General features: G+C 43.3%; 1 protein-coding gene across 2 annotated transcripts; it reads right to left on the minus strand.

Moving 5' to 3' along the window:
* Positions 1 to 1,129: 1,129 nt before the first annotated feature.
* LOC132341631 (transforming growth factor beta activator LRRC32-like) lies at positions 1,130 to 21,172 on the minus strand. 2 transcript variants are annotated; one of them, XM_059873446.1, is made up of 3 exons: positions 20,821 to 21,172; positions 9,641 to 9,731; positions 1,130 to 4,106 (listed from the first exon to the last, which is right to left on the minus strand). In XM_059873446.1, exons 2-3 carry the CDS (start codon positions 9,725 to 9,727, stop codon positions 2,166 to 2,168), a joined length of 2,028 nt encoding a protein of 675 aa, XP_059729429.1. In that variant the 5' UTR covers positions 9,728 to 9,731; positions 20,821 to 21,172; the 3' UTR covers positions 1,130 to 2,165. The 2 variants fall into 2 exon arrangements, with proteins under 2 accessions (XP_059729429.1, XP_059729421.1); XM_059873438.1 differs by lacking the exon at positions 20,821 to 21,172 and adding an exon at positions 13,641 to 14,028.
* Positions 21,173 to 21,877: the final 705 nt, after the last annotated feature.

Here is a 21,877-nt window from a genome sequence, read left to right on the forward strand (position 1 = left end):
TGATTGGTGGAAAGATGTGCAATGTCTTAGGGATGGCTACCTTTCATGTAGGATCAGGTACTTTGTCATTTGGTCTTCTTGCAGACACAGTAACCCACAGGAGAGGCAAAAGATGAGACTGTCATCTACATATCCCTATTTTGAACAATGTATTGTAGAGCTCCCATTTTCCCTGTTTTCCCACTCTTTGTAAATTTATTCATATTTTCTTCCCCTCATACTTCTCATCTCACCCAAATTAAAAGAATTGGCTGAGGCATGCTCATATCTCTACTTGATTGCTTATGCTGCTATCACAAAAATCCAAATGAGCCATGCTGCAATTTACTTCTGAGACTTATTCTTCCAAAAACTATTTCTGCTCCCAGGGAAGTCAATGGAAGTCTAATTAGTCCCGTAGTAATAACAAGAACTTCCTTTTTGTAGAGCAAAACAATAGCAGTGTTAAAACTGTTAATTAAATGAGTTTGGCTCTGTCATCAGGTTATTAACGGATTCCAGTCACAGCAGCCAAGCTAACACTGGCTCTCACAGTAGGAGAAATATTTTGCCATGCTTGACACAAAAGCCACGAACTCAGTCTGTGGCAAATCAGCATCTGAGCGCACAGCTCGGCTTGTTTTTGAGCTTCCAGCTAATCCCTGGGATTGCTGCTTGTGCAAGCTTTCTACAAGATTAAGTGCTTGAGCCATTGGCTTCCATAAATGCTAGATCAGGCCCTATTGCTGCTGATGGTTTGCTCAAATTCACAGGATCACAGAAATCACAAAATGGTTTGGTTTGGAAGGGACCTAAAGATCATCTTGTTCCAATGCCCTGCCCTGGGCAGGGACACCTTCTGCTAAACCAGATTGCTCCAAACCTCATCCAATCTGGCCTTGAATACGTCCAGGGATGGGGCAGCCACAACTTTTCTGGGCAACCTGTCCCAGATTCTTGCCTACATCTCCAGTACATCTCCTTATTCTCCATTGGTTATACTCTATTATATGAAGCAGCTGTGTCTGCTTCAGGACCAGAAGGTAAAGGTCTAAGGTGGAGTCCAAATACCATAGAAAAATAGGAAGACATTTCTTTTCATCTGTGGAGCATTCCAAGCTAGTGCTTTAATATATCCACAGCCTTGTGCTTTTTACAAAATTCAAAGTTGTTTTTATTGTACAAAATTCCACAATGAAAACGACCAGCCAGTTTCATACACAATTGCTTAGAAAACGACCAGCCAGTTTCATACACAATTGCTTAAAAAATATAATTATACACTCTTTTGTAGTGTGGTAGTTTTGACATTCACTAGCTGGAAGAAACAGAAATGGAGCAGCAATTGGACTCTGAGTTATTTACCTAGACAGGTTTACTTCTATGTGCCTGAATGGACAGTTCCTGGCATTAACAGAAGACCTGATATGGTTCCTTTTCAAAGCCACTGAACCCTGTTAGCAGGTCAGGCTGCCACTCACTGTCATGTTCCCTCCAAAACGGTGAATTTTCTAAGAGAATATGGGACATAACATTTGTCAGTGTCAACTTCTAGCAATGCAACAGGCTAGCCATGTTAAACACATCACAGAATGAGGACCTACAGAACTTTTCTTGCAGCACATCCTCTAGACAATAATATACTTTTGGGGAAAGACAGTAGAAAGACAGATTTGAATAATGGCCCAGGACTCTGTTCCCTATGCATTATTTCACACTGGTATCTTCAAAACACTTTTTTGCAGACTAACCTCCTGTGGACTTTAAAAGTAGATAGGCTATTTTTCTGCATTGAAATGCAATCACATGCAGTGATTTTCCAACAGTTTTTCTCAGAAATATAAACATTTCAGTTCAATGTCAGCTGGTTGAAATTCATGCTCCAGGATTTTTTTTTAAACACTTCATCCCAGAGATGACTTTCTTCACATTAAACTCAGTTAAATATATATTGCACACAAGGGCTAAAGAGATTTTCTCCTCTTTGAGTTAAACTATGGATCTGCAAAATCTCCTTCAAATTCTCCTTCAAATCCCTGCAACCCATACCAGTGGTGTAATTCAGGGGCGCTTCAAAAGCATTTAAAATCCACAGCTGAAAATCAAAGATGAGAATTTTACCCTTTATTTCTACACACTGTCAGTGTAGCACCTGATTTCTTTAGTTTTCAAGATATTTTGTGTTACTATGCTTTAAACTGATGGGTAAAGTTTTGCCTGCGGAAGCAAAAAAATGAACCCACACCAATGATGATCACAGATAAAACCAACACAAATGTTAATATAGTAAGGAAGTTGATTTTCTTCAAATCTTCTTTTTCACAGTCTTCTGGTCTAAAGTTCTTGATGTGCATTTCATCCTGGTACCCGAAATTCTGAGTGTGCTGGCACGTTAAATGCTCCACGTTGGGGATCTGGACATTTTTGTTCTGGATCATGGATGAAAGCCAGATGTTTCCACAGCAGTTGAGTGGGTTCCCGGTGAGATACAAGTTTTTTAGTGAATTTTCTAATGCTAAAATATTGCTGTTCTGTAATGTACTGAACCTGTTGTTCCGTAGGTCCAGAACTTCTAGTGGAGAGTCACTACTCCACTTAGGCAGCCAGTTCAGCTGATTTTCAGAGAGGTTTAAATGTTTAAGGAGACTAAAACAAGGCAAGTCAATATTTAAATCTATCAGGCTATTACCATATAAATACAAACATTCCAGAGACTTTTCCAGACCTGATAATGCTTTAAGTTCTATTTTCATTCCAGGGTTCATGGAGAGGTCCAAGACAACCAGAGAAGTCTTGTAGAAGCTGTATGCTGGTAGGATGTTCAGCATGTTGTCAGCTAGGTACAAGTACTGAAGAGTGGGAGAACTGACAAATGACACACAACCACTTTCCTCTCCAGCAAGTCTTTGCTTAGCCAATCCTGAGTACATGCTGCAAAGGCTGATATTATTGCTTTGTAGATTAAGCAGTCTAAGGCTGGGAAGATTTGAGAAGATGTCAAACTGCAGTGTTTGAAGATAATTGTTTTGAATATAGAGATCCTTCAAATTTGACAATGCACCAGCATCAAGGAGAAGGTTCTGCAAAGCATTGTAGCTCAAGTCAAGGACAGTTAAAGAGATCAGTGCACTGTCGTAACTTACTGCAAATGCCTGAAGACAGTTTTTACTGAGATTAAGGGTGTGAAGGGACAACATTGATTCAAAGAACTCATCTGGAATGGATTTGATTTCATTATAACTTAAGTCTAAATATACAAGCTGGGATAAATAAAGAGAACTTTTGTTTCTACTTTGCTTCTGGTCAAGAAGATGGAAAGAAGAATTTAGCCATTCATTTTTCACATAGTCCATTTTATTATGAGGGGATTCAGCAGTGAGCTGGATTAAATTCTTTGATAAATTCAGAGTTACCAGCTTATTTACCTGAGGGAACACTGGGAAATGAAACAGCTTGTTTTCACTCAGATCCAAACACCTTAAGCTATATTCATCATCTGATTTTGTAGTGTGGAAGGTCTCAATGCTGTTCCTGCTAAGGTCAAGTATCTCCAGCTGCTTGAGGTTAAAATTAGAGATGCAAGTAATTGAATTCTTTGAGAGATTGAGTTTGGACAGCTTCACTAGAGTCTCAAAAGCACCTTCTTCTATTTCCATGATGATGTTGCTCTGAAGATCTATCTCCACAAGATTGGGAGATCCCTGAAACATCTTCTGTGAAATCATTATAATACTGTTGTCTGCCAAGGAAAGATACTGCAGTGCTGGAGCTTCCTTAATGAAATACTCAGCCATGCCATTGTACAGATTGTTGTGGGACAAGTCCAGTACTTCCACCTTGGGTAAGAGTCCAATCCCCTCTGTGCCATTTTGAGCAAGCTCACATAAGTGATTGTTGGCTAAATTTATTTCCAGCAAACTCTTCATGTGTGCGAAGACTCCAGGCATGATGAAACTTATCTGGTTAGAGCTTAAATCCAGGCACTGAAGGGAAGTGTAAAATGATGATGACATTTCAGGAATGCTTTGAATCAGATTTCCCGACAGATCTATTTTGTTTACATTTGGATAGAGTTCACGAGGGATTTGGTGGAGGTCTTTGTTGTGGCAGAATGCCTGAGAGTTTGCCTGCCAGAAAAAGAGAAAAGGAGTTGTCACATGACAAATGAAAAATGTCTTTGCATTAAATGTAAGAAAAATAACACTCAGCATCCAGGCAGATGCTGCTTCTGAAACACTGATCACTTTTTCTGAGCATTCAGACAGCAAGAGCAACAATCCCAATTAGCTCCATTGCAGCTAACATTTCATTTTGAAGAGATTTCTGACTTCAAACAGTAGAGTTTAATTTGCATGTGATACCTACTAAAAGTTCTCCTTTTTGTACCTTTCTCCTGGACTTATTTGAACAGTTCTGAGTTTCTCTGCAATCAAGCACCTTTTCCTCATTTTTGTGCTGATGTTTAATTTTCTCACTTTCATCACTGTATTAGATTTTGCAGACTCTACTTGCAGTAGTGAGCAGTGCTTGGAAGAGCTTCACTCTGTTGGCAACATGGGTTCCAGAGCAAGGAGGTACAAAACCTATAAGGATCCTATAGCACAAACCCTGTCTCTCCTTCACAGTCATATGTTCAAATACACCCTCCCTTAGCCATGGCTTAGTTAAGCAAGGCAGCTTTAATCAAATAGGGTCATTCAACAACTGAGACATTTCTGACACCAATCTCCGAACTCATTCCACTTTTATCTTCCATGTCTATCCTTTTCCTAAGGCAACAGCTCCCTTCTACTTCCATGGGGAGCAGGCCCTATGAAGCCACTCACACAAGACACAGTGATACAACACTGAAAACACAAATTATGTAAATTCAGTTTTCGAGAAGGAAAAAGATGGGATGTGCAGTTAGGGTCAGGCCTTTTCAGGCCAATTCCCAGCAGAACGGCAAAATTTATGTGTGTGTTCATAAGGAACATTGGAAACATGACCACAACCATCCTTACATAACCATCAAGTTCTGTTTTGCTGTTAGGAAGAGCACACAGCAGCAGGAGGAAATGGAATGTGAAAGGTTTAGGCAACATTTAATTTACTGGAGAAAAAATCTGGGAAGGGAAGGGAAGGGAAGGGAAGGGAAGGGAAGGGAAGGGAAGGGAAGGGAAGGGAAGGGAAGGGAAGGGAAGGGAAGGGAAGGGAAGGGAAGGGAAGGGAAGGGAAGGGAAGGGAAGGGAAGGGAAGGGAAGGGAAGGGAAGGGAAGGGAAGGGAAGGGAAGGGAAGGGAAGGGAAGGGAAGGGAAGGGAAGGGAAGGGAAGGGAAGGGAAGGGAAGGGAAGGGAAGGGAAGGGAAGGGAAGGGAAGGGAAGGGAAGGGAAGGGAAGGGAAGGGAAGGGAAGGGAAGGGAAGGGAAGGGAAGGGAAGGGAAGGGAAGGGAAGGGAAGGGAAGGGAAGGGAAGGGAAGGGAAGGGAAGGGAAGGGAAGGGAAGGGAAGGGAAGGGAAGGGAAGGGAAGGGAAGGGAAGGGAAGGGAAGGGAAGGGAAGGGAAGGGAAGGGAAGGGAAGGGAAGGGAAGGGAAGGGAAGGGAAGGGAAGGGAAGGGAAGGGAAGGGAAGGGAAGGGAAGGGAAGGGAAGGGAAGGGAAGGGAAGGGAAGGGAAGGGAAGGGAAGGGAAGGGAAGGGAAGGGAAGGGAAGGGAAGGGAAGGGAAGGGAAGGGAAGGGAAGGGAAGGGAAGGGAAGGGAAGGGAAGGGAAGGGAAGGGAAGGGAAGGGAAGGGAAGGGAAGGGAAGGGAAGGGAAGGGAAGGGAAAAGGGATGGGAGAAGGGATGGGAGAAGGGAAGGGAGAAGGGATGGGAGAAGGGATGGGAGAAGGGAAGGGAGAAGGGAAGGGAGGGGAAGGGAGAAGGGAAGGGAGAAGGGAAGGGAGGGGAAGGGAGAAGGGAAGGGAAAGGAAGGGAGAAGGGAAGGAAAAAAAGGAAAAAAAGGAAAAAAGGAAAAAAAGAAAAAAAGGAAAGAAAGAAAGAAAGAAAGAAAGAAAGAAAGAAAGAAAGAAAGAAAGAAAGAAAGAAAGAAAGAAAGAAAGAAAGAAAGAAGAAAGAAAGAAAGAAAGAAAAAGAAAGAAAGAGAGAGAGAAAGAAAGAAAGAAAGAAAGAAAGAAAGAAAGAAAGAGAAAGAAAGAAAGAAAGAGAAAGGAAGAAAGAAAGAAAAAGAAAGAAAGAAAGAAAGAAAGAAAGAAAGAAAGAAAGAAAGAAAGAAAGAAAGAAAGAAAGAAAGTAAGTCTGTTGAATCTTAACTTCTATGGAGAAGCAGGGTCCAGATTCCATGACACAAAGCTTTTCAGAAATCAAGCAAATATTAAAAGTCAAAGATATTAATCCCATCTGTTTTATATGAACTTTGAGGTGAATGAAGCAGCAGATCTGTTTAGCAGAAGTGAGGCACTAGTCAGCATTTTGTGAATCTCTTTTGCATCATCTTAGTTCAAGAATGTGCCAGAGAAGTGCAAGTGCTCATTAAAACTCTAGATGTACACAAGCTGCTCCCATGACCCATTTTTCCCAATGATCCCAAGTAAATTGCCTATTAAAACTTAAACCCCTTCCTCTTTTCCCTCCAACTCACTCAAATCTCTCTCAGCTAAAAAATTAGAAATAAAAAAAAAGAAGGAAATTTCTAACTTCTCTCTGAAAATATTTCTTTCCTCCAAAGTCACTGTACAATTCCTCATTTTGAGTTAAATTATGCCCAGAGTTGGCTTTATTTCCTAGGCATAAATAGCAGGGCAGGAAACCTCTTCTTACTCATTTGTGGAAGAGGAAGAAGCTAGGAGGATACAAAAATCCAGAGTGAAAAAGCAGAAACTGCTTTGCATCCTAAGACAGATGCCAGGTTTCTTCTCACACTTTTAGCCAGATCCCAGCAAGTGCTGAGCATCCTCCATTCCCCCTGGGCAGCTAGAATCTTACCAAAGTCCTGATGCAACTCCTGCCAATGCCAACAATCTGCTTTTCATTGAAGTTGATGGGGGAGAAGTCAGAGACTGTTCACCATGTATCTTGCATGATTTGGTTTTTAATCTGCATCCATGGAACCCTCCCAGTGATAAAAGGGACTAATAAAACCTACACCTCACACTGTCTGCCATTTGTTCCTATAACATTTCCCCTCTCATTTTTCTTTTTAAACTCTCCTTCCTTTTCACTGACTATTTTGATCCTCACTAAATTTCTTATCTTGTCTCTTCTGCACCATATTTCCTCCCCCAAGGCTCAAACTGCATGAATTTCATTGTCATCAGCAGTAGGGAAAAAAAAAAAATGAAGCATGTCTCTGTGGGATGGAGCAAGCAGCATCTGTCTGGTTTATCTCCTCACCTCTCACCCCTTAGTCCAATGTGCTTGTGGCCTGAGACTGGAAAAGAGACTTTAGTCAATCTCATTTTCTGACTTCATCACCTCTGCCAGTGCTTCCTTCAGTTTGTTTCATTGTCAAGAAGTACTGGAGGGTGAGGACCACTTGGTCCCATTAAAATGCTGGCAAAAATAAATTACCCAACAGTTCAAAAGCTGGGCATCATTTGGTTTCTGACTCCAGTTCTTCACTGCTCAGCACTGAGTGGAAGTTGTCAGCCATCTCAGTAAGAGCCCTCCAAAAAGGAGCTGGACTCAAGCCTGCCCTTGAGTTCCCCTTTATCAATTCATGAACATTTGAACCAAGAATCTGGGCTGGAGCCACTTGGCACTGACTTGTACTTGTACAGTGTCCCTGACCATTCTTAGAAGAGCTGCTCAGGTAGAGGTTAGCTACACAATCAAACCTTAGCATTTTGCCCACGTACCACACATCAGCTGATCTATGACATCTGGTTATGCATCTGTCCTTGCATCACCTCAAAGCAAGGTAAAATAGAATTTTCAAAAATCCCTTCCCTTCTATGAATTATTTGAATTTTCCTCCTTTGTCAATTAACAGGAATTAGCAAAATCATCTTTCTTTGGGAGGTAAATATGATACAGTTGAAGCTTTGCCTATCCTTGGCAAATAATGTGAGTTAGGAAGAATGTCCTGACATTTGTTCTGTTCCTTATTGTCTCACAAACTGGTATAATCAGTGCATTTCACCCCCATATCAGGGGTCTGGTAGGGACTGCTTACTTCCTAAGACCTCTTGTAGGAGAGTTTATTTCAGCAACAGAACCACCAGTGGTGACTCAGAAAGTGGCACAGGTTTCTGACTCATGCCTCTTCTGTGACATTTGAGATTAAAGTTTCCATTTCTGAGCCTTTGCTAGTCTAAAGGTGTCACCACAGGGAAAGTACCGTATAAAACAGTGAGGCTGTGATGCAATGCAGGACTGTCAATGACAGCTAACCAGCCAATCCAGTAGCTCCTTCTTTCTTTGAGCTTGTTTAAATCCACACCAAATGCCAGTGAAGGAAGGCAATCAGTATGAACATTAGCAACACTGACTGAGCTGTTGATTTATGTCAGATGAGCATCCTGGTCCCAGACTGCAGTGTGTTTTCTGTCAGAGCTCATTTCATCCCAGCGTAGTTGTGTTGTTGGCTTGATGAAAGCAGGTTACAGTGGAGTAGTGCAAGCAAGCATGTGTTTACTTCTCAGCAATCAGCCTGGTCTGTGACCCATCAAGAAATAGGATGAAACTGCTGGGATTATTGTGTGGCTCGTCCAGCCTTCATGTGACTGTGACATGGGACCCAGGCTGTCCTGCTTACAGTGGCTGCATCAGTGTTCCCTCTCCAGCCAAGGAGCTGAGCTACCCAGTCACCTTCCCAAGATCTTTTTAAATATACACTAGGTCTTCATTTCTATGGAATTCAGGAAGTGCAACAATATGGCAGGGTGGGCAGGAATGGAATGAGTCCCACAAGGGAGATGTGTACAGCTAGCAAATTATTTTTCCCTATTTTGGAAATTCTTGAGGATTTGTGCTGAACAGCTTCAGTGTTCAAGGGGGAAAAAAAAGTATTTTTAAACATCCTGGTACAGTCAGAAGCACTTAGAGAGGGAAGGGAGAAAGCTCAGTTGCAAATAACATTTATAATATTGTACCAGGTGCTTGCAAAAATTCAAGGAGCAGATTTTGTACTGGAGCAAGAGTCATTTCTCTTTGCTCTCTTTGTCATTTCTCTTCACTCCAGCAGAAGTCAGGTACAACTTCCCTGGCAGAAATGCTGTGTCAGGGCAGAGGAAGTCTGTCTGCTTGTTATTACAAAAGAAGTGGTAAAGAAGTATTTCACAGAAGATGTTTTAATGAAAGTTCAAAGAACAACTGATACAAAGAAATCGATTTTAAGTCTAAGTTCTTTCTCTGTCTTAGCCACAGAAACCCTGTACAATCTTAGGGAAATGAAGTCAAATTTCTTTTAATCAGCTCCTCCTTAGGAAAAAAGCTGAGATAATGACCCTTCTTTGCCTGTCCTTCCTCCCCTCCCCTTTGTGTGCTGTCACTACAACAAGGACACAGCCTGAGGACAGGCTGCTAAGCATCCCCTAAACCTGCAAATCCCACCTCTGCCATCTCAGGAAGCCTGGTCCTGGGGGTTTCCTCTCTCAGAGACTGCAGCTGCTTGTGCAGTGCCTGTAACAAGGGAATCCCAACCTCACTCAGGATCTCAAGGGACCTAAGTAGAGAGACAGCCTTACCATTTCACAGGATGTCCCCTCGGGGAGTTGGTAGTTAGAGGTTTCTTTGTTCACCACTGCCAGGAAGAAGATGATGTACAGTTTCATGGCTCTGAGGATAACAATAATTACAGTTAGATTTCATACGGGACACAGTGTCAACACATGCAAAAGGTGGCACCAGGTCATCATCCAACATAGAGAAGGACACAAGCAGTGCAATAAATTAAGGCATCTCTGAGGACTTGAAAGGAAGGTCCAAGGCATTTAATGGGTTTTCCCCAGTGCGATTTCAACTGCTGCCTAAATGATATCCAGGACACTCAGTAAAGTCCAGATGTTCAAGCTGGGCAGGGTGTCTGGCATCATGGAGAAAGAAAACCACTGAGGACAGAGTTGTCTTCACACACCCCATAGACACAGCACCAGTGCTTTCAACTGGGTGCAAGTTTTGGGTGCCATGTCCTGAGCAAAGCCAATACATGCCACTCAGTAACACCCAGAAGTGGGAACAGTTGTCTTTTCCACCAACAACACTTTCTACTCCTCTTATCCCAGAGTGTCAAAGAGCTTCTATATGTGTATTCTCGTTGAGTTAATGCCAACAGCTTAAGGATTGTCCTAGGTTACAATATGAAGATGTATTCTCTTCCCATCCTCAAGAGCTGTTGAAACCAGGAGGGGCACCGTTTTTCCTTCTCTCCTGTTAATGGGCCAATCAATGCCTTGCCCATGACTCAGAGATAACTCCCTCCAGGAGCCATTTCTGTTTAATGGACCCACCCCAAGACTCAGAGAATGATATCAGCCCACTGGGAGATGCTCTGCCCAGTGGGGAGGAGCTAAGCATCCCCACCCGGATATACTCTGGGGTTTGGGACAGAACAAGCTGCCCTTAGCCACTGCTTGCCAGAGGACAAGAACTACCAGATCTTGTCAACAGGATCACCACTTCAAGAAGACCATTTCATCTGGACTGCCACCACCACCCTAACTAGCAGGGTGTCAGGTTGTATTCTGACTCTGTCAGTGGTTTTTCTTTTGTATTACTGCATGTATTTTGTTGGGTTTTTTTTTTTCCTTTTCCAAATAAATTGTATTTCTGAATTGGAGTCTCTCACTGGTTTTGCTTTCAAATCAGAACAAGAGTGGACTGAGATTTTTCATTTTACACACTCCAGGTATTGACAGGCTTATAAATACATTTGATAGGAGATCACAGAACCATATGTTCCACAGAATCACAAAATATGTAAAACTGGAAGGAACCCACAAAAATAACTGGGTCCAATCCCTGGTCTTGTACAGCACCATTTCCAAGAGTCACACCCTATGCCCCAGAGTGTTATACAAATGCTTCTTGAACTCTCTCAGGCTTGGGTTGGGAGGGACCTTTAAAAGCCATCTGGTGCAATCCCCCTGCCATGGACAAGGACAGATTTTCAGCCTTACAAAGAGACAGGTATAAAATATAATGGATTTGTGTGAAATAGAATTCATAAGAGTTTAACTGTTTGGAAAGCACTCCATGAAAGAGCACAGAACTGCAAAAGCAGCAAACACCTCTGGGAGGCCTGTCACTGGACAATAGGGAAAAACAGAACCAAAGCCAAAGGCAAGCATTCCTGCTTCAAACAGCTCCAAATGCTAACCCCAATCCCATGCAGAAGCCGCTGGCAACATGTAGGGCTGCTCAGTGGCTTCCACCCACAGAGCATTGAATAGCTGGAAATGAAAGAGATCGGATCATTCTCAGCTGAAGGAGATCCCTCTGCTTAGTCACTTTGATGGATGCAGCTGATAGCCCCTTACAGCACTGACAGTCACTGAACAGCAATGCCAACAAGTTCCTGATGGGAATCTGCCCATTTCTACCCTCCCAAACCAGAGAACAGAGCTGTGTACTAGGAATAGAGAAACTGGGAAGGATTAGACCTCAGCTACTCTGTGTACAGTTTGTGTATTTCTTCCATTTCACAAGAAAACCCCAGTGATGATGACCTGTGACCCCAAGGTGAAAGAATGGGTCTCAGTAATAGGATCAGAAGTGTGTTCCTCGCTGTTAAAACCAAAACAAGGATGTTAATTCTTTACCATTAAATCAATGTTTGCAAAATATGCTGAATTAATCTGATGGAAGGAGGAATTGCCAATATCACCATCTATAATATTTCTGTTGTCCCACTCTGTTCTTCATTGCCCATGCTTAGAGCAGCTGGAACCTCCTTTAAGGAGGAGAAATCTATTTTTATCATTTGAGTATTAGTTTGCTGAGGTGGCGATAGAAGATGAACAATGATTACAAGGCTTTTTTCCAAGCCCTCAAAGGGAAATCCTTTCTGTACAGACAAAATGAATTAAGCTGAAGATATTAGCCACAACAGGGCACCACCCTGAGGAACAGTATGTGGCCCATGTGCTCCGCAATGTCTTCCCTTGTCACACTGTCAGTGCAAAACAAGGTCTCTTTGCCTCTTAAACAATAAACCTAACACAATCCAGAGTCTTAACACACTTTGTAACTTCCTAAATTTTAGGTTTATAAAGCAACTGGGAAATTGATGTATTTGAACACCAAAAAAAAAAAAATGATGTAATGGTTTGCTGTGTAAGGCAAATCTGTAATAAGCAAGGAAGCTGTCCCTCGAGGTGTTTCTAAGGTGGCTGTCACATATTGGAGCTCACCAAGGATGTGGTGGCCTCTTCCAGCATGAGGCAACACAGACTCTGTCCTCACTGAACCATTTAGATTGGAAAAGCCCTCTAAGACCATCAACTCCAACTGTTCTCCCAGCACTGCCAAGGCCACCACTGTCCCATGTTCCCAAGTGCCACATCCACACATCAGTTAAATCCCTACAGGAAAGGGGTTTCCACCACTGCTCTGGGCAGCCTGTGCCAGTGCTTAGCAACCACTGTGGTGAAGAAACTTTTCCTAATATCCAAACTGACCCTCCCCTGGCACAACCTGAAGCTACTTCCTCTTGACCTGTCATAGTACAGCCCAACCTCCTTGCTCCAGGAGATTCCCTTCCTAGGATAGTTTTCAGTTCAGCTGTCCAGTGGAGGAGTTTTTCCTGCATAGCTCTTCTCTGAACAACCTTTAGATCCTTCTTAGCAACCTCTAGCGTGACACATCAGTGCATCCCCCTCTTTTCTACCCTCTGGGCATGTCTCAGCATCTCCCCATGCTCTCCAGTGCCAAGCCCAGGGTTACAGGACCCCCATTCCCTTGGTGTGCCAGAGGACATCTACCAACACTAAACCCTTCCTGTTGACATTGACCTCTCCATCCACAGCTTACAAAAACAGTTTGGGAGCAGCAGCAGCAACAACTCAACTTAAAGGAGCTTTTGTTGCTTTGAGGCTTTCCCAGAGTTGAAGTAGCTTCACAACTAGTGCCAGTTTGCTCCCACAGGAAGCTGTGATAGAAACCCCAGCATAACTCAGAGGATTGAGCTCTGAAACCTATTTAAATCCACAGCTTTCCATCACAGTATTTCAAAATCACACAGTGTCAACCCTAGCTAAAAAATACAGGTGGTTTAAGTCAATATCATCTCCAAGGAATATTAATAAGTCAGTGAAATAATTCTAGAAAAAGCATACCCTAACCATGTCAGCATGCCCATTTAAAAGTAGGAAAGGCAGAGAAGGCAGAGAAGACCAGTAATTTGCCTCAATACAAATTTCAAACTATAGAATAATAACCATTTATTCCCAGTTTCTACTTCAGAACAACGTTTGCCTCCATCTCTATCACAATACTAATCCTGAAACTACTTCACAGATGTTGTTTGCAGCTAATAAAAGCAGCACTTTCCAGATTTCCCCCAAACGTAATTTTTGTTATTGCTTAGACAATTAACGGAGATGCTCTCTTGTGCCAAGAAAAGTTAAATGCAAGAGAACACACAGAAAAAAAACCACACTCCCCAGGGTTTGATCCTTTTCCACACAAGACTCTTTCCTGTTAAGTTAGAGCCTTCAGGGGTAAAAAGAGTGACTATTTCACATTTACCTTGTTTCAAGGGTTTCTTGCATCCCCAAACACTGCTTATCATCTCTTTAAAAAGCATGTCCAGCTCTTCAAAATCGATTCAGTCCTGGTATCGATGCAATTATTCTTCAGGTTCATGTTCACCCATTCAGGACACCTACAGGTTCACTCATAACTTCAGAATGAAGGCATTTTCAGGGAAATAACCTTATTTGGGACAGTGTCTGCTTTAAATTATGTTGCTTGTCTTCCTCTCCACTCCTCCCCGGGCTCTTGCTGGGTCCTAGCCACCGCTGTGCTCCGGACGGAGTCAGCTACTGTGTGACATCCTGCAGCCCTTCCTTGGGGCAGGCATTGAGAGACAGGGGGATTTTTGCCAGAGGAACTGTCAGGATCAGGCTGTGGGTTTTCTCTGGAGAAAAAGCAACTTATTGGCGATGCCATTGTTTGGCTGTGTGCGTGGGGCATGACAGTGTGTTTATTTTGGGTGTGTCTGCAAGTTACATTCCTGGAGGGTTGTAGGCTCCTGCACTACTAAATCCCTCTCTGCATCTTTAAGGAAACAGTGCTTGCAGATTAAATGTTTAAATTTCATGGCTGATAACTATAAACCCCAAAATCTGGAAACCTGCTCTGGAAGAAATAACTTTTCTTTTTTGCAGTCATGCTACTAATGAGAGTGTGATTGCAGTCTGCTGGCAGGAGGGGGGTCCATTGTTGGCTACAACACCCTTGATGGATTTTCATGGCATGAGGCAGGAATTAGGGCTAAAGGCCTCCGTAAAGGCATTTTCATATGAGCTGCTGAATTTTTGGCTGTAACTAGACAGTGCTGAATATACTGGATCCAGTGGGAAGAATTCCCACTACAAAGGGGTGCTTTTGTCATACAGAAGATGATTTCAAAATTGCCCAAGTTCAGCTTTTTATTTATTATTTTGTGCTGCCCTCTAGAGCTGGAGCAGCTGGTTTCCTCATTTCCTTTTGCTAATTAATCCTGCTTCAGGAAAACCCATCTCTACATAGATTTCCCTGCTGTTTTGTCCCAGAGACACAAGCCTGAACTGCCACAACACAGTTTTCCCACGGCTGAAATATTACACCAAAGAGCTGGGCTCTTAGTTTGCTTGGTAATGCACCCTGAAATGAGAGGTATAAATCACAGATTTATGGAATCACAGAACGGTTTGGATTGGAAAGAATCTTAAAGTTCATCTAGTTCCAGCCCCCCTGCCATGGGCAGGGACACCTTTCACTGGACCAGGTGCCATGTCTAGCAATAAAAATACTATGACAAGGCGACAGAGGAGGGCATGATTAGGTGCAATGGATAGAAAAATACTCATTAAGCTCTCAGGAGAACTCTCCACCAGTGAGATTATCACAATCTCAGAAAAATTTCCCTTGACTGGGCTCTCATCACATTAGTTTTGATCACCTTCCCCCAAGCATTTCATGTCTTGAGCTTCACTTTGCAGTGCTGTTTTTCACTTCATCCCTTTGGCACGCTCCCTGGAGTCAAGCTCTCTATCTGCAATCCCCGTGGGGTAAGCAGGAAACTGATGTTGAAACTGGGGACCACTGTACTATTCAGAGATTTAAATGCTTTTTGGATGCTCTGGGTTTAGAGCTTGCCTTGTAAGCAGTGTGCAATAGCATTCGAAAAGCACAGACGCCTTGCAAGGCAAACCTCAAATATTTGAGGTCTCCAAGGAGAAGAAGAACTTTTTTTTTTTAGTAGGATATTTTGATCTGATTTTAACTAAAAATATTTCTAATTAAGAGCAGCAAGTGGCCAAGTGCTGGATGATGGCAACACCCAATTTTTCTACACCTGGATGTTCAAAGCGCTTTAGGAAGTTTGGATTTACAGGGATAAAAATAGCAGAGATTTTGTGCTTTTCAAAAAGCCAGCTCTGCTCCTCAAGCCGTTTTACTGAGTAACCAGGTAGCTGTGCCAGCTGAACTGTAAAGAAGAGCCTGGACAGAAACAAATGCCAAAGCAGGAGGGAAGGGCATGCACTGATTCTACTGCAGAGGGCTTTGCCTCAATAAAACCACACTCAGACAACACCAGCTGCAGTGGGAAAGATCAGTGCTGTCCTTGCCATCTTTGTCCTTTCCCAAAGGGGATCTGGCAGCAAAGAGTTTCAAAGACTCCAAAGTATTTGGCTGATTTCCCAAATTTTCAATATTTTTGGCTTTGGGCTACCCAGCAGCTTACACTTTAAAGTGGTGTTGAAACTTTAGCATGGTAAGGGCTTGGTAAGACACATCTGCAGGGCAAGTGTCACCTGCATCAGAGACTGGGTCATAGAATCAGACAATGGCCCAATTTGAAAGGGACCTTGTAGATAATCCAACCCCCCTGCCATGAGCAGCAACACATTCCATTAGACCACGTTGCTCAAAGCCCCAGTCATTATCATCTCCAACACACAGACTGGAGAATCAAGCGCTTTTTGCCCACAAAACAGCAAGGGCTATCCCATCCCAACAATGCCAAAGGGAATGCTGGTTTTGCATCACAGAAGTGATGTTCTAAGAGAACCTGCTAGCAGTTTCCTCTGTGTCTCACAAAAAAACCCCAATCAGTAATTAGCTTTGGGAATTGACAATCTGTTAAAACACTGAGAAAGCTGATACACCTCTGTGAACTCCCATGTTAAAAATGAAAAATCCCGGGAATTCAGCCTTGCCTTTTCCAGCCTGAGAGCAGGTAACTGTGAGAAACAACTGCTCACTTTGAAAATGTAAAAAAGGTTTATTAAACCTTAACAAAAATACAGCAAAGGATTACATAAGGAAAAAGCTGCAGCACTGGGAACCGCCCCTTGTGGAGACCACATGGCCAGTTCATCTTCAAGATGGATGCTCAGTCTTTTATCCCCCTGGGGGTTGCATCAGCCAGCCCAGCCCTCCCAAACTCTGTCAGTCAGCTCTTCTTTGCCATCAATTGGTGGAAATTGCTTTCTTGTAACTGGATTGGAGGTCAGGTGTTGCCATGCTGCACCCCCTAAGCACCCCCTGAGCTTTTCCATTCCCCACTGCCCCATGCAAGGGACACACGCGCAGCCTTCGTTGTACCTGTCCTAGACAACCCCGGCTGTCTGATGGCACCAATACAGGGGGGAAAGGGAACTGTGGGGAGAACAGAGAACATCTAAACTACAATAACATAACTATACATCACTAAAGCTTTTCTCAATAGTCACAGAATAGTTATCCCCTTAATTGTGAGAGCAAATCATCTCATTATCCATCTATAACATAACTCAGCCGCCCGGCCCCCCTGTCTCGGCTGGGCCGGCTCTGCCCGGCCGGGCTGTGCCGCGGGGCCCACGGGCTGGCGGGCAGGGCAGGGCCGGGGAGGCCGCGGGGCCGAGGCCGGGCTGTGCCGCGGTGCTGACACCGGGCTGACACCGGGCTGCTGCTGCTGCTGCTGCTGCTGCTGCTGCTGCTGCTGCTGCTGCTGCTGCTGCTGCTGCTGCTGCTGCTGCTGCTGCTGCTGCTGCTGCTGCTGCTGCTGCTGCTGAGCCCTGCCCGCCGCCGAGCCGGGCTCTGCCGCGCCCCAGGAGCAGACGGGACCGGGGCAGTGCCGCCAAGATTCTGCCACCATTGGGGTTCGCCCACAACCACCAGGCAGGGGAGGAGAAGCCATCGGCCCCCCGCCCCAGGGGCTGGCCGCTGAGCTCTGGCCTGGCCGCTGAGCTCTGGGGCTGGCTGCTGAGCTCTGGCCCGGCCGCTCAGATCCCGGACGGACACCACCCCAGCCCAGCCCAGCCCACCCAGCTTCCCCCGCAAGCTGCTGAGCCCGGCAAGGGCCTCCTGGCCCTCTGCAGGCCCTGGGCAAGATACTAACTCTTTCAGTGCTTGTATCCTCCCTCGAGTGAGAGTAAAGGACAAAGTGCAGCCATGTAGAGAAGCAACATAAAGACACCGAGGTCAGTGAAGAAGTCAAGTCCTAGATGGGAGGGATGAGGAGATGCCTTACTCTTAGGACTGAAATCCTCATATAAAGTTATAGAGAAAAATTTAATTGACCAATCAACATTTTTCCCCTATAATGCATTGAAGAATCATGGGGGCATGGATTGTTCAAACCTGTGTTAAAGCAGGCAAATGTTGAAAGAGCTGTGAATTTAATAAAAAGTGTGAACAGAGAGAAAAGTGATGAAGACCCTGTGCTCCCAGGGAGAGAAGAAAAAGACCTCTATTCTCAGAGATTAAGATGATCTCGGAAATAAATAAAGAGAACCTTTGCTTTTGAACAGCTCATCCTTAAAATAGTATCCCATAACTTGACATGGCCCATAAACACAGCTGTGGGGAAAGCTGTGTAAAATGGGAGGGACTTCACAATTGCAGATTTAATGTCTCTGGGCAGCTGCTATTAGTGAAAATTAAAGGCCACGAGAGAACTGTTTTCTTGTAGAAAAGTCTCCATAAATTTACTAGAGGGACTCCTCTCCCTAAGTAAACTGAAGAAAAGCTATTCTAGAAGTGATAAACTGACTGAATTATCTCTGTATGTTGTGAGTGAGAAAGAAAAGGTTGTAGGGGGAGGAAAGATGTTCTAAAAGTTTTATTCTGATTCTTATTATCCTTTTTTTTTTTTAAGTTACTGTTAATAAAGTTTTATTTATATCCTTTTAACTTTTGAGCCTACCTTGCCTTCCTCCTAATCCTATCTCACAGCAGGAAATGAGTAAGTATATTCTAGTGAGTGCACTGGCCTTTGGCCAGCACTGAAACCTACCACAAAGGGTTTGCACCTGCAAACCCTGTGAAATCCTTATTTTCCAGTGGTGTCTCAGCAGTGACTTCCTACTCAGTTTCTGTCAATGTCAGTTGAATTTCATCCTCTGTCACCCAAAGTGAGGAACACCTTATCAGACCTCTCCTCCAAACCCTTTCCCCACCATGGCCCAGAGCAAGAAGGAAAAGCAAATCCTAGCTGCTGGCTCTTACCAGTCAGTCTGTGAACTGCTGCAGGTTCCCAAGGGTTTCAGATAAACAAGAAAATGTCTTGACGATTTTGTGTCTTGAGTCTCCAGCCCTTTTGGAGTCTGTCCATTCATAATGCTGCTGCTTTCTAAGGCACTGCTTTTATCTGAGTCCTGTGTCAAGCTCTATGAATCAAACTCTCTAGAGAAGTAACTAAAACAAGTTCCTGCCTTAGAAAGTAGGCCTGAACTGTAAACGCAGGAGTGGGACAAGTCTTTCTCCTTTTTGGCTGGAATAGCTCCCTGGTCATTCATCCCACAGGGGAGACGGAGACAACATTAATATTAACCCTATTAAAAAGAATACTCAATGCTATTCTGAGCCACAGACTTTGAGAAGGAGGCACAGCTCCAGCTCCTGACACTCTACAACTCCAGAATCTCCAGAAGCTGATTCTCCTGGTTTATTTTGTTCCTGCAATCTACACTGTGCTTGGCATCTCACAGGCAGATGCAGCCCCTAGTCTTCCTGGTGTCAAGTTCACAGATCAAAATAGAGACTCCTCTATCTCCTGTAAAGCCAAGAAGACTTTTCTTCTGGCTTTTGAAGCTGTTGCCTTCCTTCCTTCTATTTCTGCCCTCTCTCCATGTGCATCTTCATCAGATGTCCAGCCAACAGCATTTCCCCACCAAAAATTAACATTTCTAATTATTGAGGTTTTAGCCAGGTTCCCTATTTTATTCGCTCTTTTTCCTCCTACTCTCTTCAGAAAAGAAAATGTAAATGAACAAGAACTGAATGAAACCCACAAGCCTGGAGAATTTATGAGTGATGGGCTAAGGGACAGAGGGAGATGGGAAAATGAAAATTTTTAACCAGAAAAAAGTTACATGTACTGGCATTTGCAGACTAAACTATCTAAGCATGAAATACTCTCTTTGAATTTGAACAAAATTCAAATTCAGGAACTAAACCAGGATATTTTCTCACCAGTTTATAAAATACACTTTTAATTCAGCAATATTATTTTTTAAAGACAGTGAGGTCACTATTTGGGAAAAGGTGTACTGATTTTATAAAATCCAGTAGGAAACAAAATGAGGTGAGGAAATTATTTCTGATAGATTTGTTTTACATAATACTGATATCCATGCTTGAATCCACCCATAATTGTATTAGTAAAAGGCCAAGCACTGATACAGTCACTAAGATAGATATAACCATCTGCTTAAAAAAGAAATGACAGGTTGCAAATTTTTGTTCCTGAAAACTAGAGGATTTCAGCATTTTAGAGCAATGTGTTTATTTTAAAGTATAAATTAATACATCTTAGTAAAAAACCCAAATTATCAGTGTTGTGCAAAGCCAAATTATTGTTTCTATTTAAGGGAAGCATATTTGTCTTTTATCAAAAATACTTTAATCCAAATTACAACTGGGCTTAGCCCTAGAATATTTACTGTCATTTTAATGTAAACGATGATTTTCTAAAATTTTACTACTTCCAAATATTGCCTAAACATTCATTCTCATGATAGCAGTCCAGATCCAGCAAAACCATCTCAGTAAATCATTGTTCACCCAAAGGTGACATTCAAGATGTCAGGGTCTTAAGGGCAGGAAAATAACCCTGCCATCTCACACCTTGTGCTCCAACTGGGAGAGCTCAGTGACAGCACTGACAGGAAGAAGAGCAGACCAGCCAAACAGCATTTTGCCTATTTCACCCAGGGACTGTGTGATTTGCCCAAGGCTATATTAGGATTCAGCGTTGGAGAGTGGTTGAGTGGCATTTAATTAGTGTACAGTGCTGATCTCTGCAGCACTCCTAGTTCAGAAGGCTATAATGCAGTAGTACCATAAATAGACTGAAGTCCTGTGAAGAAAGAAAAAAAAAACAATAATCTCCCCATTTTCTGTTCCTGCAAACATGAAGAATAATAACAAATACTGTGTATGGCAAATGTATTGTTATAAACTAACCGGTGCCTCCTTAATATAAATGATCTAACTCACACAGTGCAAGTCCCTGATGGATTAAATATAAAACTGGGTGGACAGAGCCATCTACATAGAGTACTTAGCCAGTTCCTCAGCCTATTCATAAACACAGAACATTTTATTTATACAGTACCTTCCTCATCTGTGTTAGTTTCAAAGGCTGCAGCTCAAAGTCACCAGAGCCCTCATCTCTCCCACAGCTGAAAGTGCAACTTTCCAGCAGGCTCCCGGGCTCACACACATCTCCACATACCTGCTCTGTGGCTGGAGGAGGAGAAGGTTTCGTCTCTGCTTGCAGCCTTTTTCCCCTGGCTCTCCCAGCAGCCTTTCCAGCTAAGCCAAGGAAGAGTTTCCTTGGGGAAGTCGTACCTCTGTTGCATGCCAGCTGACTAAAACTCTGCAAGCGCAGAGAGAAGTTTGAAGTCACAGGGAAAAAAAAATACTCCCCATAGACTAGTCCTTGAATTCATTCCTTTGCAGTCATGAGCTCTTATATATTTCCAGGCTCCCCAGACTACGTAAATACATACATCCGTAATGCTTTTAAGATATATGTGTCCTCTGCTCTTCTCTTTATTCTCCATTTTGTTCATTCAGCCTTGGCTTATTTCCTGCAGTTTCTCAGCTGGTAGCTACGCTCCTCTCGTATTGACACATGAAACAGTCTGTGAATACCACAAAAAATCCCCTCCACAGGCTTTGGGACACGTGCTTGTCTCTGAAGTCATCCATGCCTGTCCCACAGCTGTCAGCCTGGAGATTCTCAGGGGTTGGGGTAAATCAGGGACACTGAGCTGGCTGCAAACCTTACCTTTCAACTCCATGCAGGATGGGGTGTGTAGGAAAAGGGTATATGGGAGTAGGGCGAGCACATCATGTTTGGTGTCCCAACAGGTCATTTGTGTCTTCATGGCACAGCAGTGGGATGGCCAAACACAGCCTTGGGGCAAAGGATAAATTCAATTTAATGCTTGAATGGGTAATAACGTAAATACCTTCTAAGAAGGGCTATGGGATGAATTTTGCTTTCTTTACTTTGGGTGTTGTTATAGACATGTAATGAATTAGTTGGCTCTCACAGATACAAGACAGATATTATGTAGATGTTAAAATGTATAGTGATGCTATTGTAATGTCCCCCCATAGTCCTCTTTCCCCTCCCCCTTGTAATAGCCTCAGTAGTCAGGGCATTTAGAGAAGGCTGGCTTATTACCAAGAGGGGCAGTGTAACAACAGCTGACTGCTCAAGATATAAGAAGGTAATCTCCACCAATGGACAGCAGAGAAGGGGTTGACTGACAAAACTTTGG

The sequence above is a fragment of the Haemorhous mexicanus genome, chromosome 2 (genome assembly GCF_027477595.1).
Source record: "Haemorhous mexicanus isolate bHaeMex1 chromosome 2, bHaeMex1.pri, whole genome shotgun sequence".
Taxonomy (NCBI): Eukaryota; Metazoa; Chordata; class Aves; order Passeriformes; family Fringillidae; genus Haemorhous; species Haemorhous mexicanus.

Coding starts and splice junctions, on each gene's coding strand:
- LOC132341631 (XM_059873438.1), bottom strand. CDS start 13,663: ATGCAAGAAACCCTTGAAACAAG. Junction 9,732..13,640: donor CAAGAAACCCTTGAAACAAG/GTAAATGTGAAA, acceptor TGTTATCCTCAG/AGCCATGAAACTGTACATCA. Junction 4,107..9,640: donor AGGGGACATCCTGTGAAATG/GTAAGGCTGTCT, acceptor TTTTTCTGGCAG/GCAAACTCTCAGGCATTCTG.